Here is a 19,610-nt window from a genome sequence, read left to right on the forward strand (position 1 = left end):
CGGAAACCATTCCAAGTATACCATGTCAACCTCATGAAGCCGTGGCAAGATAGAGAGCCGACAGTAACTCCATCGTTGTTAAGCAACCCAGAAGGTGAGGTTGGAGCGGTTACTATAGCGGAGACGCTATCGAAGACCCAGAAACAGCAGTGCCGGGAGTTACTCCAGAAAAACAGGGACCTGTTTTCAGAGTTGCCAGGACACACGAAGGTCATAGAGCACGAGGTCTTAACAGAGCCACATGTGCGGGTGAACGTGAAGCACTATCGTATTCCTGAGGCTCGTCGAGAAGTTATCTCCAAGGAAGGGGAGCGTATGTTGAAGCTTGGAGTCATTGAGGAATCCAAGAGCGGTTGGTCGAGCCCAATTGTCCTGGTCCCAAAACCTGATGGAGAGTGGAGGTTTTGCAACGACTATCGGAAGTTGAATGAGGTCTCCAAGTTTGACGCTTATCCCATGCCCCGCGTTGATGAGCTCATCGAAAGGCTTGGGCATGCCAGATATATATCCACCTTGGATTTGACAAAGGGGTATTGGCAGATCCCCATGGCACAGGAAGCCAAGGAGAAGACGGCCTTTTCGACACCTGATGGATGCTGTTATGATCCTAATGGCAGAGGATCTCAGGAGTACCAGCTAAGTCTGCAAACACAAAAAACCAGCTCATAGGGAAGTGGTAACTAGGCTGACCGTATACCTGATCCTAGCCCACAACTAATAGCAGCCGGGGAACATACCTACGTTGGTTCTAGATGTCTCGCGCCAGCCGGAGAACTAACTAACCCTTTCAGAGAAAATAAGACCTCTCTTGCCTCAAGAGAAAAGACCCCAAAGTTATAATACAAGCCCCCAACAAATAATAACGGTGAGGTAAGAAGAAATGACAAACGTAAGAATGAACTAGATTTAGCAAAGAGAGGCCCACTGACTAATAGCAGAAAATAGGAAGATGACTTATACGGTCAGCAAAAAACCCTACAAAATATCCACGCTGAATATCCAAGAACCCCCGCACCGACTAACGGTGTGGGGGGAGAATAACAGCCCCCCTAGAGCTTCCAGCAAAATCAGGAATCACATTTTAAACAAAGCTGGAACAAAATAAGGGAAATTCAAATACACAAAAATAAGAAAGCAGGACTTAGCTTATCATGCAAAATCAGGAGACCAGGAGACAGGAGAAAACAGACTAGGTCTGATAACAACGAATCCAGGCACAATACAGAGTATCCAGGAAGTTAATATAGGCACACCCAGGCCAAACGAACCAGGTGAGTGCCAACCTGGAGAAAGACACTCCAAGTGCCATACCGCTAATGACCACAAGAGGGAGCCAAGAAATATAGTTCACAACAGTACCCCCCCTTTAAGGAGGGGTCACCGAACCCTCACCAAGACCACCAGGGCGATCAGGATGAGCAGCGTGAAAGGCACGAACCAAATCGGCCGCATGAACATCAGAGGCGACCACCCAGGAATTGTCCTCCTGACCATAGCCCTTCCATTTGACCAGATACTGAAGCCTCCGTCTAGAGAGACGAGAGTCCAAGATCTTCTCCACCACATACTCCAACTCGCCCTCAACCAACACCGGAGCAGGAGGCTCAACAGCAGGAACCATAGGCACCACGTACCGCCGTAACAAAGACCTATGGAACACATTGTGAATGGCAAACGACACCGGAAGATCCAAACGAAACGACACCGGATTAAGGACTTCCAAAATTTTATAAGGACCAATAAAGCGAGGCTTAAACTTAGGAGAGGAAACCTTCAGAGGGACATACCGAGAAGACAACCAAAACAAATCCCCAACACGAAGTCGGGGACCCACACCGCGGAGACAGTTGGCAAAGCGCTGAGCCTTCTCCTGTGACAACTTCAAGTTATCCACCACAAGATTCCAAATCCGCTGCAACCTATCCACCACGGAATCCACCCCAGGACAGTCAGAAGGTTCAACATGACCCGAGGAAAACCGTGGATGAAAACCAGAGTTGCAGAAAAATGGCGAAACCAAAGTAGCGGAACTTGCCCGATTATTAAGGGCAAACTCAGCCAATGGCAAGAAGGTCACCCAATCATCCTGATCTGCAGAAACAAAACATCTCAAATAAGCCTCAAGCGTCTGATTCGTTCGCTCCGTTTGGCCATTAGTCTGAGGATGAAAGGCAGATGAAAATGACAAATCGATGCCCATCCTAGCACAAAAGGATCGCCAGAATCTGGACACAAACTGGGATCCTCTGTCAGACACGATATTCTCAGGAATGCCGTGCAAACAAACCACATTCTGAAAGAACAAAGGAACCAAATCGGAAGAGGAAGGCAATTTAGGCAAGGGCACCAAATGGACCATCTTGGAAAAACGATCACAGACCACCCAGATGAGACATTCCTTGAGACACCGGAAGATCTGAAATGAAATCCATGGAAATGTGCGTCCAAGGCCTCTTCAGGACGGGCAAGGGCAAAAGTAACCCGCTGGCACGAGAACAGCAAGGCTTAGCCCGAGCACAAATCCCACAGGACTGCACAAAAGATCGCACATCCCGCGACAGGGACGGCCACCAAAAGGACCTAGCCACCAAATCTCTGGTACCAAAAATCCCAGGATGCCCTGCCAACACTGAGGAATGAACCTCGGAAATAACTCTACTGGTCCATTTATCAGGAACAAACAGTCTGTCAGGTGGGCAAGAGTCAGGTCTACCAGCCTGAAATCTCTGCAACACACGTCGCAAATCAGGAGAAATGGCCGACAAGATTACTCCCTCTTTAAGAATACCCGCTGGCTCTGAGACTCCAGGAGAGTCAGGCACAAAACTACTAGAAAGAGCATCAGCCTTCACATTCTTTGAACCAGGCAGGTACGAGACCACAAAGTCAAAACGGGAGAAAAACAACGACCAACGAGCCTGTCTAGGATTCAGGCGCTTAGCGGACTCGAGGTACATCAGATTTTTGTGATCAGTCAAGACCACCACACGATGCTTGGCTCCCTCGAGCCAATGACGCCACTCCTCAAATGCCCACTTCATAGCCAACAACTCCCGATTACCAACATCATAGTTCCACTCAGCAGGCGAAAATTTCCTAGAAAAAAAAAGCACATGGTCTCATCACAGAGCAACCAGAGCCTTTCTGCAACAAAACAGCCCCTGCACCGATCTCAGAAGCGTCTACTTCAACCTGAAAGGGAAGTGAGACAACAGGCTGGCACAAAACAGGCGCCGAAGTAAACCGGCGCTTCAACTCCCGGAAGACCTCCACAGCCGCAGGAGCCCAATTAGCAACATCAGAACCTTTCTTGGTCATATCCGTCAAAGGTTTTACAACGCTAGAAAAATTAGCAATAAAACGACGGTAGAAATTAGCAAAACCCAAGAACTTCTGAAGACTCCTAACGGAAGTGGGTTGAGTCCAATCATGAATAGCTCGGACCTTCACTGGGTCCATCTCCACAGTAGAAGGGGCAAAAATAAAACCCAAAAAGGAAACCTTCTGCACTCCAAAGAGACACTTTGAGCCCTTCACAAACAAAGCATTATCACGCAAAACCTGAAACACCATCCTGACCTGCTTTACATGAGAATCCCAATCATCAGAGAAAACCAGAATATCATCCAGATAAACAATCATAAATTTATCCAGATACTTCCGGAAAATGTCATGCATAAAGGACTGAAACACTGAGGGGGCATTAGAAAGCCCAAAAGGCATCACCAAGTACTCAAAATGACCTTCGGGCGTATTGAACGCAGTTTTCCATTCATCTCCCTGCTTAATGCGCACAAGGTTGTACGCACCGCGAAGATCTATCTTGGTGAACCACTTGGCACCCTTAATCCGGGCAAACAAGTCCGACAATAGTGGCAAAGGATACTGAAATTTGACAGTGATTTTATTCAAAAGCCGATAATCTATACACGGTCTCAAAGACCCGTCCTTCTTGGCCACAAAAAAAAATCCCGCACCAAGAGGGGAAGAGGATGGGCGAATATGTCCCTTCTCCAAAGACTCCTTAATATAAGCACGCATCGCGGCATGCTCAGGTACAGACAGATTAAATAGTCGTCCCTTAGGAAACTTACTACCAGGAATCAAATCTATAGCGCAGTCACAGTCCCTATGAGGAGGAAGGGCACTGGACCTGGACTCACTGAATACATCCTGATAGTCCAACAAATACTCAGGGACTTCAGAAGGAGTAGAAGAAGCAATAGACACCGATGAGGAATCGCAATGAATTCCCTGACAACCCCAACTTGACACGGACATTGCCTTCCAATCCAAAACTGGATTATGGGTCTGTAACCATGGCAGACCCAGAACGACCAAATCCTGCATTTTATGCAAAACAAGAAAACGAATCCCCTCCCGATGTTCAGGAGACATGCACATGGTCACTTGTGTCCAATACTGCGGTTTATTCTCCGCCAATGGCGTAGCATCAATTCCTCTAAGAGGAATAGGATTTTCTAAAGGCTCTAGGACAAAACCACAGCGCTTGGCAAACGATAAATCCATAAGACTCAGGGCAGCACCTGAATCCACAAATGCCATAACAGGGTAGGAAGATAATGAGCAAATCAAGGTCACAGACAAAATGAACTTAGGCTGCAAATTACCAATGGCGACAGGACTAACAACCTTTGATGGCCGTTTAGAGCATGCCGAGATAACATGTGTAGAATCACCACAGTAAAAACACAACCCATTCTGACGCCTATGATTTTGCCGTTCGGTTCTAGTCAGGATTCTATCACATTGCATTGAGTCAGGTGTCCGTTCAGACAACACCGCCAGAGGATTAGTAGTTTTGCGCTCCCGCAAACGCCGATCAACCTGGATGGCCAGAGCCATAGAATCATTCAGACTTGTAGGAATGGGGAAACCCACCATCACATTCTTAATGGCTTCAGAAAGGCCATTTCTGAAATTTGCGGCCAGAGCACACTCATTCCATTGAGTAAGCACGGACCATTTCCGAAATTTTTGGCAGTACACCTCAGCTTCATCCTGGCCCTGTGAGATAGCCAGCAATGCTTTTTCTGCCTGTATTTCAAGATTGGGCTCCTCATAAAGCAATCCGAGCGCCAGAAAAAACGCATCAATATTTGCCAATGCTGGATCTCCTGGCGCCAATGAGAAAGCCCAATCCTGAGGGTCGCCACGCAAGAAGGAGATAACAATTTTAACTTGTTGGGCTGAGTCTCCAGACGAACGAGGTCTCAAAGATAGAAACAATTTACAATTATTCCTAAAATTCCCAAATTTAAATCGATCTCCAGAGAACAGCTCAGGAATAGGTATCTTAGGTTCTGACATAGGACTGCTAATAACAAAATCCTGAATGCCCTGCACACGTGCAGCAAGCTGATCCACACTAGTAATCAGAGTCTGAACATTCATGTCTGCAGCAGAGCTTCAAGCCACTCAGAGATAAAGGGGAGGAAGAAAAAAAACAACAACTCAGACTTCTTTTCTTATAATCCCGCTTCAGCAATGCACTTTAAGGCCTGGATTACTGTTATGATCCTAATGGCAGAGGATCTCAGGAGTACCAGCTAAGTCTGCAAACACAAAAAAACAGCTCATAGTGAAGTGGTAACTAGGCTGACCGTATACCTGATCCTAGCCCACAACTAATAGCAGCCGGGGAACGTACCTACGTTGGTTCTAGATGTCTCGCGCCAGCCGGAGAACTAACTAACCCTTTCAGAGAAAATAAGACCTCTCTTGCCTCAAGAGAAAAGACCCCAAAGTTATAATACAAGCCCCCAACAAATAATAACGGTGAGGTAAGAAGAAATGACAAACGTAAGAATGAACTAGATTTAGCAAAGAGAGGCCCACTGACTAATAGCAGAAAATAGGAAGATGACTTATACGGTCAGCAAAAAACCCTACAAAATATCCACGCTGAATATCCAAGAACCCCCGCACCGACTAATGGTGTGGGGGGAGAATAACAGCCCCCCTAGAGCTTCCAGCAAAATCAGGAATCACATTTTAAACAAAGCTGGAACAAAATAAGGGAAATTCAAATACACAAAAATAAGAATGCAGGACTTAGCTTATCATGCAAAATCAGGAGACAGGAGAAAACAGACTAGGTCTGATAACAACGAATCCAGGCACAATACAGAGTATCCAGGAAGTTAATATAGGCACACCCAGGCCAAACGAACCAGGTGAGTGCCAACCTGGAGAAAGACACTCCAAGTGCCATACCGCTAATGACCACAAGAGGGAGCCAAGAAATATAGTTCACAACAGGATGCTTCCAGTATGTCCGGATGCCGTTTGGCCTACAGGTAGCTCCGTCGACCTTCCAGAGGGCTATGGATAGAGTCCTCGCACCCCATAAGGACTACGCTGCTGCGTACCTAGATGATATCGTCATCTTTAGCCCGGACTGGGAGAGTCTTCTGGAGAAAGTCCAAGCGGTGTTTGATGCTCTAAGAAAGGCGGGGTTTACAATAAACCCAAAGAAGTGTGCGTTGGGTAAGGAAGAAGCTAAATACCTAGGCTATATAGTGGGTCGTGGAGAAATAAAGCCCCAAATCAGGAAAGTGGAGGCAATCCAATCATGGCCGAAACCACTCTCCAAAAAGCAAGTTAAAACCTTTCTGGGAATCGTGGGATATTACAGGAGGTTTATCCCGAACTTCGCCACAGTGGCTGCGCCTCTGACTGATCTGCTAAAGGGGACAAAATCGGTGATGGTTAAATGGTCCGGAGAGACAGTCAAGAGTTGAAAGGGGCTCTATGTAAGCAGCCCGTTCTGATGGCCCCGGACTTCAAGAAAGAATTTATTCTTCAGACAGATGCCTCGGATGTTGGGATAGGAGTAGTCCTTTCCCAAGAGCTACATGGGAAGGAGTATCTTGTTCTCTATCTGAGTAGAAAGCTGTCCTCATCTGAGAAGAACTACTCAGTCGTAGAAAAAGTAGATGGATGAGGGAAACAAAAGGTAGAAATGCTAGGGTCACCCGTTGGTTCTTAGCCTTGCAGGACTTCAGTTTCCATGTGCAACATAGGGCCAGAAAGCTGCACGGTAATGCGGATGCCCTATCAAGAATCCCTTGTTTAGTGGGGGAAAGTGCCAAGCCCCACGGCTTTAGGCTAAGGGGGGAGGTATGTAGCATGGTTTATGAAGCAATAAACCTCTGAACTTTTGTTGGAACCTGCCTCCTAAGTGTCAGCCGTCGCACCTGAGTGAAACCCCTACAATACTATCTATCTATCTATCTATCTATCTATCTATCTATCTATCTATCTATCTATCTATCTATCTATCTAATCTTTATTTTTATATAGCGCTAACATATTCCACAGCATTTTACAGACATTATCATCACTATCCCTGTTGGGGCTCATAATCGAAATTCCCTATCAGTATGTCTTTGGAATGTGGGAGGAAACCGGAGTACCCGAAGGCAACCCACGCAAACACAGGGAGAACATGCAAACTCCTTGCAGATGTTGTCCTTCGTGAGATTTGAACCCAGGACTTTAGCCCTGCAAGGCTGCAGTGCTAACCACTGAGCCACCGTGCTACCCTATATGTTTGCATGAATATTTGAGGCAATGGATCCATTATATGTCCACTTTGCAAGTTGACAAGAAAATCTCGCCATATGGATGTCACACATACTTTTATGAGAAAAAATTGCATCCTCTCATTGCACACGGATGACATAAGGATCACTGTTGGGGAACATTTCTACAACTCGGCCGTGAAAAACTGACTTTTTTTTATGCATTGTGTGTGACTCAGGCCTAAGTATAACTGCGCCGACCTGACACTGTGGGTAGGTTTCTGTGCACAATCCTGCTGATAGGTTCCCTTTAGTCAGGTAGTCATCTAGAATTGCGTTCCCAGAGGTGCTGAGCACTAGTTGGCTGCTTTGCCTTTACTCTGTTGTCATTCCAAACAATTTCAATTTGGTTGACGTCCGGAGATTATGTATATGGCACAGCACTTTATCCATTTATTTCTTGGTTACATAGCCCTTGCATAATCTGGATTTGTGTTTTGGGTAATTATCCTGTTGCAACAGATTGTCCCAGTAACCTTCTAAACCAACCTGTTTCTTCTTCTGAAGTAGAAAAAGCTACCCCTGTGCTCAAGTGAAACAAATAACTACATCTGGTGGGTTCCCTGCCCTACAGTACAAAAAATATGCAACTGCCCTTGGCTCACACCTCACTAGCTATTTTAACTCTTTAGGAAATGGATGAACACCTGGTACAAACACCCTTATGGCCCCAATAACTATCAGGCCATGTTCACATGTTGTGGTTTTTACCGCGGTTCCGCGGCGTTTTTGACGCTGCGGATCTGTAGCAGTTTTCCATGCGGTTTACAATACCATGTAAACCTATGGAAAACCAAATCCGCAGTGCACATGCTGTGGAAAAAACGCAGCATGGCAATTCTTTGTGCGGATCTGCGTTTCTGCACCCATTGACTTGTATTGAGTCGGGCACTTCCGCAGCAAAACCACAGATGTAAAAAAGATCTGCTGTTTAGGCTACTTTCACACTAGCGTCGCACGTCGCAATACTGTGCCAAAAAACACAACGGGGGCAGCGGATGCAGTTTTTCAACGCATCCGCTGCCCCATTGTGATGTCCAAGGAGGCGGGGATAGAGTTCCGGCTGCGCATGTGCGGTCGGAAAATTCGGACAAGACGCACCAAAAAACGTTACATGTAACTTTTTTTGTGCTGACGGTCCGACGCATCTGTCGCACGACGAATGCAACGTGTGGCAATCCGTCGCAATGCGTCGTTAATGCAAGTCTATGGAGAAAAAACACATCCTGCAAGCAATTTTGCAGGATGCATTTTTTTTCCAAAACGACGCATTGCGACGTGCGTCGTACGACCCTAGTGTGAAAGCAGACTTAGGCTACTTTCACACTAGCTTTTTTTTGCATACGTCGCAATGCGTCGATTAGGCGAAAAAACGCATCCTGCAAAGTCGTCTGCAGGATGCGTTTTTTCCCCATAGACTAACATTAGCGACGCATTGCGACGTATTGACGCACGTCGCAACCGTCGTGTGACGGTTGCGTCGTGTTGTGGCGGACCTCCGGCAGCAAAAAAGTTACATGTAACTTTTTTTGTGCCGATGGTCCGCCATTTCCGACCGCGCATGCGCGGCCGGAACTCCGCCCCCACCTCCCTGCACCTCACAATGGGGCAGCGGATGCGTGGAAAAACAGCATCCGCTGCCCCCGTTGTGCGGTTCTTGCACAGTATGCGTCTGTATGTCGGGCCGACGCAGCGCGACGGCCCCGTACCGGCGCTAGTGTGAAAGTAGCCTTAGCTGCGGGTGAAAACGCTGCAGATAGGGAGGGGGGAAGAGTGTGGGCGGTGACTCTGTGTGTGGGCGGGGTCTGTGCGGGCCTGCCGGGGGTCTGTGGGCTGCCGGGGGGGTGTGCCGGCCTGTCGGGGGGTCTGTGGGTGTGTGTGTGTGCAGGCATCGTCCGATGGGACTACAAGTCCCATCGGGCTATGCCTGTTACAATGACAGTGATTGACACATTAGCCAATGATGGGACAGTAGTAGTCCCGTCATCCGGCTAATGTGTTGAGTGTAAAAAAAACCCCAAAAAACAAAACACAAACATATAACATACAACATATAACATACAACATAACAGTACATACAACATATAACCTATAACAGAACATATAACAGATAATGGATCCAGATATAGTTGTAAGGTGTTCGGGTGGTTTATTCAACGCGTTTCGAAGCTCATGGCTTCTTCTTTAGGAAGTTTCCACACAAAGATATGTGGAAACTATCTTTGTGTGGAAACTTCCTGAAGAAGAAGCCATGAGCTTCGAAACGCGTTGAATAAACCACCCGAACACCTTACAACTATATCTGGATCCATTATTTGTCACAGCAGCGTGGATTTTATCCACATTCATCTATTATAACGTCTCTAAGAGGTCGCAGCGCCGACCTGTGGATCTGCAGCAGCTGACAAACTACACGCCTTTACTTTGTACCACCAGGTGAGCAGTTATCCTCAGGATTGCTTCTAATCAATTATGAGAGAAGACCCTATTTGCGCTTTTTTTGTCTCCTATTCTTCTATACTAGAACATAGAACATATAACATAACATGCAACAAATAACAGAACATACAACATATAACATATAACATAACAGAACATACAACATATAACATAACAGTACATATATGTTGTATGTTATAACATAACATACAACATACAACAGAACAGTACATATAACAGAATATATAACATAACATACAACAAATAACAGAACATACAACATATACCGTAAAGCAGAACATACAACATATAATATACAATATAACAGTACATACTACATAACAGTACATATAACATAACAGAACATACAACATATAACATACAACATAACAGAACATATAACATAACATACCAACAAATAACAGAACATACAGCATATATGTTGTATGTTGTTTGTAATGTTATGTTATAACATGCAATGCATACATAAAGTACATTCATACATTACATACAATAGATACATATACAGTACATTCATAAATTACATACAATACAGACATACAGTACATATAACAGAGTACATACTCACCATCACTTGTCACTTTGATCCCCGAAGCCAGTGTGACCTGTAAAAAAATATTAAAATAAAAAAACACTATACTCCCTGATCCGCAGATATCCAATTAAAACGAGTGTCCCACGACTATCTCCCGTGGAGAGCAGCAGCATCAGCTGATGCGACCGCTCTCCAGGGCTCCAGGAATACAATGACGACCGGGAACAGGTTTTTTTTGGAGAGATCCTGCAAAAAGGGATGAAACGTTAGGCCATCAGGCGCAATCCGGAGCTAATACAACTCTTTCTATCTGTGTGTGTAATGGAGTGTGAGTTGGACAAATGTAAAAGAGGAGGTTGGACAAGACATGACATCACAAATCTTTTTTTTTGTTCAATAATACATCTTCATTTAGCTTTCAAAAACGCGTACAAAACCGCATCAAAAACGCACCTGCGTTTTCTGCCAAGAGCTGCAGATTTAGTGCAGAAAAATCCGCAGGCAAATCTGCAACGTGTGCACATACCCTCATACCCAAGCCAAATTCAGACCATAGTTCACTGACAAACTGATGACCCATCTCCCTAATTACCACTGACCTTAAACTTTAAGCAGAAATCTTTGTTCAAAACCTCCACACGGTTTTGGGTTACATATCACATAGAGATCAGGTCAGTTTTGTGCGACATACAGGCTTCTGATAATATACGTCAGGTCTCACATATACTGTACACTGCTGGGAATGTAAACTAAATGCAATGTTCCTTTCGCTTGATATAAAAACAAAACAAAACATTTGACCTAGAAGAAATTGTGCAACAAATTGTATGGTCCATACGCTTTTGTTACCCTTGTAACTATGCAAATTTTGGGGCTAAATCAACATTTTTGAGGGGAAAAGTAAAATGTTTTAATTCATGTGAAGCATTTGAAAGGTAAGTAAACTTATTGAAAGTTGTTTTGGGAACTTTGAGGGGTGCAGCTTTTACAATCGTGTCACTTTTGGGTATTTTCTGTCATATACTCCTCATAGTCACTTCAAAAGTTCACTTCTAGCTTACTAGTAATGAAATATTGTTTAATAAATGATTCTAATGTAAAGTAAACAGGTGCTAAATTTAATTTATTACTTTGTGTGATATAACTATCTGGTTTAACCCCTTAATGACGTGGGGTCCAGTGAAGAGTCCAAATCTTTTCCCTAACAGCAGCGGGTGGAATTATTTGAATTATTAGATGCAGAATTTTAGCAAAAAATCGTGGTGCATCTTATGATTTGAATATGCCTTACCAGCTGCGATGGAGCTGGGTCCCAGGGTCGCTGCTGGCAGAGGCAAGAGTAGTGCGATGCTGTGTGCCTCAGGTTGGGAGGAGGGGTTTTTCAGAGGTGCGACACTGCGGGTGTAAACCATGGAAATGCTGGGGGCTCCAAACTTTTGCAAAATATCAGCTGAGCCCTCGCACCACCGAACACCCGCAGTGTCGCACCTACAAACACCCCCTCCTCCCACTCCGAGGCCCATAGCATTGCACAACTTTGCCTTTGCCAACAGTGACCCTGGGACCCCGCTCCATCGCAGCTGGTTTGGTTTATTCGACTTATAAGATGCACCACAAGTTTTGCTAGAATTCTGCCTAAATTTACCACTAACATGAAGTGCAATGTGTTGCGATAAAACAGTCTCCAAATGTCTGAGATTCACTGAAGTGTCCCAGAGTTGTTACCACATAAAACACTTGTGAGAATTGTAGAATTTGGTCTGGTCAGGAAGGTGAAAACAGGCTGGAGGAGAGCAGGAGTTAAGCACGTGTGGAAAAAATATTGCAAATATAGAATACCTTAAAGGGAACCTGTCAGCAGGATTGTGCTCAGTAACCTTCAGATACTGTCAGATTGGCACCATTATACTGATTAAAATGATACCATTGTTGATGAAATCCGTCTTGTGGTTGTTGTTTAATCTGTATTTGCAGTTTTGAGTTAGGCTATGTGCACACGTCCAGAATTTCCGCGGAAATTCCGGAACTCCTTGCCACGGGAAATACGCATTCGGAATTCCCGCTAAACACTAGCGTTTTGCAAGCGTAATTAGCTTGCAGAATGCTAGCGTTTTCCAAGCGATCTGTAGCATCGCTTGGAAAACTGATTGTCGGGTTGGTCACACTTGTCAAACAATAGTGTTTGACAAGTGTGACCAACTTTTTACTATTGATGCTGCCTATGCAGCATCAATAGTAAAAAGATCTAATGTTAAAAATAATAGAAATAACAAATCGTGATATTCTCACCTTCCGGCGTCCCTTGCAGCGTTCCCGCTCCTCGCGATGCTCCGGTCCCAGTAATGCTTTGCGGCAATGAACCCAGATGACGTATGGTCTCGATAGACCGCACTTAATCACAGGTCATTCTCGCAATTCATTATTGGGAACGGGAGCATATTTAGGAGCGGGAACGCTGCGTGGGATGCCGGATGGTGAGAGTATCACGATTTATTATTTTAATTCTTCTTTTTTTTTTTTTTTTTTTTTTTTTTTTAAAGTTATATGGTACCCAGGGCCTGGAGGAGAGTCTCCTCTCCTCCACCCTGGGTACCAACCGCACATGATCCGCTTACTTCCTGCATGGTGGGCATAGCCACATGCGGAAAGTAAGCAGATCAATGCATTCCTATTTGTGCGGATTCCCCGCAATTCTGCACATAGAATGAACATGCTGCATTTTTTTCCGGAATGCGATTCCGCCGCGGGAAAAAAACGCAGCATGTGGACAAAAAATGCGGATTGCATTCCAATAAATAGGATGCTTAATGTATGCGGTTTTTTTGCGGTTTTATCGCATTTTTATAGCGAAAAAACACCAAAATTCCTGAACATGTGCACATAGCCTTAATGATATTCTCGTGCTTTGGCGCGGCCTGTGGGGGAAGATGGTGTTTGTGGTGCTCTCCTTACATGTTCATCTGTATGGCTTATAACAGGTTACTGATACTGATCCCTCAGTGGCCTGCCCTCAGTTTTAAGTACTGAATATAATATGGTTTTTTTTTAAAAAAAACATTCATCAGGCAGGTGGTGGTGCATGTGCTGTAGCATGATACAGGGGATATTATGCATATTTTCATTTTATTTATACATACCTTTTTTTAAAAAAAACAAAACTAACCAAAGTGTCGCTGGCTCCGCGCCTGTGCAGTAGCATACATGTTTTTATTGATATATTTTTGGTGCAGATAGGTTCTTTTGATTACCCTTTTATTGCATTTTATTGCAATGTAGCGGCGACCAAAAAAAGTAATTTGGGCGTTTTGACTTTTTTCTCGATACAACGTTTAGCGATCAGGTTAATTTTTTTATTTTGATAGATCAGGAGATTCTGAATACGGCGATATCAAATATGTGTATGTTTTGATTTTTTTTTTTTTTTTTTATTGTTTTGAATAGGGCGAAAGGTAGGTGATTTGAACTTTTATATATTTTTTTTATTTCTAACCCCTCTCTGCCATCCGACGTACTACTCCGTCCATGCGACTTGGGCCTGTCTGACCTTGGACGGATTAGTATGTCATGTCCTTTAATGCGACACTGCGTCTGAAGTCGCGGTGATCGCATTAAAATTCTGGCTCCATCTTACCTCTGGGAAGATGTGTCGGATCCTGGGGGTAATCCCCGCCAACCCGCCTTCACGATAGCTGTGATTGGCTGTTCAGTTTTGAAGAGCCAATCACAGCCTTTCTTGGTTTTAGTCAATCACATTGGCTGAAACAGTGATGTTTCAGCCTAGAATTGAGTACCAATGTGCTCGATCCTAGGCTGGTGCCTAGCAATGACAGGCATCGGCGAAAACCTTTGAGATTTGTGCGATAAATCACATCACGCCAATCGCAGTGCACACGGCGTTACCGCGCTGTGCCTCGCCGGGACCGGCTTAGGGTCTGTGTTGCCGATCCTATGCCGGTGCCTAGGAAAAGCCTAGCATGACCTGCAGCTGCTGATTAGCGCAATCGATGTAATCGTCGATCGCGCCAATCACAGGGCACAGCCGTGGTGTGACCATGCTGTGCCCAGCTGGTGACCTGCCTAGGATCGAAGCTGTGAGCTCCGATCCTAGGCCGGTGCCTAGCAACACCGGCGTCACCAGGGTCAGCTCTGATTGTTGGGATCGATGTGATCATTGATCCCACCAATAACAGGTCACAGCAGCGGTACGACCGCTCTGTAACCTGTGTGTGATCTGTCTGTGAATGCACTGCAGGTCCTCACACTAGCTGAGAATTCCTAGATAGCTAGATCTCCTGCTGTGATGGGACTTGTGGTGCCCCATCCCCCCTTCCCTTTCCCCCTCTTTTTACCCCCATCCACCCCCCTTTGCGCTGCCTCTGTGTGCACATTTAGCAGCCGCCGGCTTTGATTGGTGACAAAGTAAACCTATCAACACTCGTGCTCGTTTCTCTTTCTCAACTCCTCTTTGCGCCACCTCCGTGCGAACATCCAGCAACCGCCGGGCATTGAAAAGTGACACAGTTAACTTATCAGAGTTCGTGCCTGCTATTTTCCATTTTTCTTTTTCACCATCTCCCTTGCTCCCTGTGCACATCCAGCAGCTGCCGAACTTTGATAAGTGAAACAGTTCACTTATCAGAGCTCGTGCCTGCTCTTTTACACTTTTTTTCTTTTCACAGGCATTTTTTCTCCCTGGTTCTTTTCTTCTTTTAGCTTTTTGTTTTCAAACAAGTTTGCACTAAGCACTATCATCCTCCCCCAACACATCCACAGTTAAAAATAAAGTACTTGACACAAGATCCATATTTCATAAAAAAAAAAAAAAAAATGTAACGCTCGTCACGTTCGTCTCAACAGCGCTATTCAATGGTGGAGGCATATGCTTTCTTTGCCTCCGACACTGATAGCGAGGGAAAAGGATCCCACATTTTCTTTATTTCTCGGATTCTTCATCCTCTTCCTCTTCAGGTCCTGTGGACCCGCAACACAGACCTCCCAGGACAGAAGATGAGGCAGCGCCCACCATTCCTTAAGATGAACCAGCGTACCCCATGGCGACCCCGTATGGAACTCTCCCCCCGAAAATTACAAGCCACTGATTCCTGATTTTGTGGCAGAATCAGGAATCAAGTTTGACACCACCGGCCTCACAGAAATAGACTTTTTCAAAGTATTTTTCTCTGAGGATTTTGTTAACCTCATGGTGGGCCAAGCTGATTTATATGCTTGTCAATTTTTGGAACAAATCTCCGATTCATCATTTTCTATCTGGTCCCTTGTAGACGCAGTTGAAATGATGCAATTTTGGGGCTTGGTCCTTCACATGGGGATCTTGAAGAAGCCAGAACTTCGGCAATATTGGAGTGTTGATATTTTATACAACACTCCAGTGTTCCGAATGGTCATGGCCCGGACACGTTGAGGCCATCCACAAATTTCTGCAATATACTGATAATGCACAGTGTCCCCCACAAGATGACCCCAGCTTTGGCCATCTGTTCAAAGTTTGGCCGGTCATCGAACACTTCAACAAAAAGATTGCTAAAGTGTACGTGCCCCAAAGGGACATCTGCGTGGATGAGACTTTAGTTCATTTTAAGGGAAGGCTCAGATTCCGTCAGTACTTGCCCAGCAAAAGGGACAGGTACGGAATCAAACTCTATAAGCTGCGTGAGACTACCTCACGGTACAACCACAGGTTTAGGGTATATTAAGGAAAGGACACCAGGATTGATCCCCCTGAATACCCTCCTGTTCTGGGAGTGAGTGGGAAAATTGTGTGGGATTTGGTGCACCAACTGCTGGATAAAGGTTATCACCTCTACACCAATAACTTATATACCAGCATCCTACTCTTCAAATCCTTCTCTGCGCGAGGTACCACAGCCTGCGGTACTGTCCGCAAAAATTAGAGAGGCCTCCCGAAAACGCCACTTGGGCAGATGCTCAGAAGGGGTGACAGCAGAGCCCAATGCAGCGATCACCTGCTGGTAGTCAAGTACAAGAGGGATGTCCTTCTCTTGACCACCCTACACAGTGATGGCAGCGCCCTCAGCACTGTACGAGGTACCTCTACACAAGTTTGCAGACCGGACTGTGTACTGTGTGGTACAACAAAAACATTGGGGGGCGTTGATCTCTCTGATCAACTCCTCCAACCGTACAGTGCTTTGAGAAAGACCAAGGTGTGGTACAAAAAGCTGGCCATGCACATTGTACAAATGGCAATGCTCAACGCTTTCCTGCTGTCACAATGTGCACGCCACACCAGTACGTCATACCTTCAGTTCCATGAGGTAGTGGTTAAGGTCCCGATATTTGGCCCTAAGGAAGGAGCGGGCCCCAGTACTTCCGGAACCGAAGGTGATTCTATCGTACCAGGTTAGCATTTCCAGTTGGTGGTCCCGCAAACTGGACAAAAAAAAGGTAAGGAGCAAAAAAGGTGCCGAATGTGTTACAAAAGGGGAATACGCAAGGACACCATTTATCAATGAGACACATGCCCCAAAAAATGATTTTTCACGAATGTGATGTAAAAAGAGAATAAAAGAAAAAAAAAAAGACAGGATAAAAAAGTTCTTGCCAAAAATGAGCGCTGGTGCTTATCGGTCGTATATGTCTGATACGGCTGAAGGACTCACACACGGAGTAGTGCAAAGGGGGTAGAGGAAAAAATAGTTTGTGGCGAAAGAAAAGTTGTGGAAAACAGCGAGCACAAGTGCGTACCAGTCATTTATGTCACTGATCAACAATTGGCAGCTGCAGGATGCACGTACATTGCAAAGGAGTGGGGTGGAATAGACAGGGACAAAAATAAGAACTGGAAAACCGCGAGCACAGACGTTGATTAGTGATTTGCGTCACTGATCAACGTTTGGCAGCTGCAGGATGCACAAAAAAGAGAAAAAAACTGCCAAAAATCAAGCGATCAAGTACTAATCAGCACTCTGCTGCAGAAGGGAGGGGGGGCAGAGATTGGGGTGGATTAGGAAAGATCAGGCAAGGATCAGGAACTCTTCTTTCTTCTTCTTTTCAGCAGAAAAACGAGCACAGGCAGCAGCAGCTATTGTGATATCACAGGCTTCTGTGGCACCTGTACAATTCCGCAGCTATTATGAGGAAGTACAGGCCGGTCACTGCCAAGTTACACTGCGTCTGTGCACTCTGTTGATTGCACCATTCAGAACAGGCCCTGGTGATCCAGACGTTGCTAAGCTCCAGCTTATGCTCGGTGCTCTTATAGCACCAAGCATAGGCTGGACATTAGTGTTTCAGGCAATCTGATTGCGTGAAACACTGAGAAATGCTGCAAATGGCTGTTCCAGGCTGAGAACCACTAGTGACTGAGCTTCTGCGAGCGCAGCGTCAGTGATCGACGGTGACGTCATCGAGGTTACTTCCTGTCACTGAGGCTGTGTTCCCTGACGGCAAATGAACTGCGGTGACCTCGGTGCTAGCAGGGATCTCACAGAGGTCACCGCAGTTCAGCCCTGCTGGGAACCAACATATGGGGTATCAGCGTACTCAGGACAAATAGCACAACATCTTTCGGGGTCCAATTTCTCCTGTTACCCTTGGGAAAATAAAAATATTGGATCTGAAGTAAAAAAATTTTGTGAAAAAGAGTTAAATGTTATTTTTTTTATTTTTTAAACAATCCAAAAATGGTGCTGTAAAAATGAGAAATTGCTGGTCAACTTTTAATCCTTATAACTTCCTAACAAAGAAAAATTTGGTTCCAATATTGTGCTGATGTAAAGTAGACATGTGGGAAATGTTACTTAAGTATTTTGTATGACATATCTCTGTGATTTAAGGGCATGAAAATTCAAAGTTGGAAAATTGCAAAACTTTCAAAGTTTTCTCTAAATTTCCGTTTTTTTTCACAAATAAACGCAAGTTGTATCAAAGAAAATGTTACCACTAACATGAAGTACAATATGTCACGAGAAAACATTCTCAGAATAACTGGATCCGTTGAAGCGTTCCAAAGTTAGTTACTACCGCATAAAGTGACAGTGGTTAGAATTGTAAAAATTCTTGGGGTTAAAGGGATAACCATTCAAAGTTGGAAAATTGCAGTTTAAAAAAAAACTTCAGAAAATATTGACATAAATTTACTATTATCATAAAGTATAATGTGTCACAAAAAAAATCTGAAAATCAATGGGATCTGTTGAAGCGTTTCAGAGTTATTACCTCATAAAGTGACAGTGGTTAGATTTAATAAATGTGGCCCGGTCACCAAGGGGTTAAGATGAAATCATACCCAGCCACACAGCCAGGCTCTGATTTTTTTTTATTTTTTTTTTTATACATTTCTAGTGGTTTATTATACAACTACTGCGCAAACCTTTTACACCAATATTTTTTCATAACAGATAACTACTGAAGAGATTCAGAATGAAGTATGTGATCAGGATGAAACAGGGAAAGTAATGAAAGTTTTACTGTAAATTTTAATTTTTACCTTAAATTGTGTGATGTAAATGATCGTTAATAAAATTTTTATTTTGCAGCAACAAAACACACAAAAGGTAGAAGCGAGTAAAGTACCAGAATATATTAAAAAAGCTGCCAAGAAAGCCGCAGAATTTAACAGCAACTTAAATCGTGAAAGGATGGAGGAGAGACGAGCTTATTTCGACCTACAAACACATGTGAGATGAGCTTTTATTTTAAAAATATGTGAAATTTGACTAATTATAAATAGCTTGGCCTATGCAATCTACTCTTTTTTCACTCTGTACGAAGCCAAAAAAAGCACACAACTTTGTAAAATTTAGATAAGTCATCAAATTGCAGATTTTAAGGTATCCTTTTTTTCAACTTTTTATGACCTTGCACATGCCCATATGCAGCTTGCAAGAGTTGATCCTATTGACAGATTCCCTTTGAGGGTATGTGCTGCAGGTTAAATGCTGCATACTTGTGCAGCATCCAACCTGCAGTGTCCAACTGTTACAGCATAGTGGATGGGTTTTCAAGAAATCCCGTGCACAGACGCC

General features: G+C 44.5%; 1 protein-coding gene across 3 annotated transcripts in view; it reads left to right on the forward strand.

Annotated features, from left to right (window-relative positions):
• PHF10 (PHD finger protein 10) overlaps nucleotides 1-19,610 on the forward strand; it is a 210,379-nt gene that overhangs the window by 78,042 nt on the left and 112,727 nt on the right. For 2 of the 3 annotated variants that reach the window (XM_077283266.1, XM_077283268.1), the window contains exons 6-7: nucleotides 18,984-19,037; nucleotides 19,122-19,262. In XM_077283266.1, coding sequence (XP_077139381.1) covers nucleotides 18,984-19,037; nucleotides 19,122-19,262 — 195 coding nt within the window. The remainder of the gene's footprint in view (nucleotides 1-18,983; nucleotides 19,038-19,121; nucleotides 19,263-19,610) is intronic. The other variant, XM_077283267.1, reaches the window with a different exon arrangement.

Source organism: Ranitomeya variabilis, chromosome 2 (genome assembly GCF_051348905.1).
Source record: "Ranitomeya variabilis isolate aRanVar5 chromosome 2, aRanVar5.hap1, whole genome shotgun sequence".
NCBI lineage: Eukaryota > Metazoa > Chordata > Amphibia > Anura > Dendrobatidae > Ranitomeya > Ranitomeya variabilis.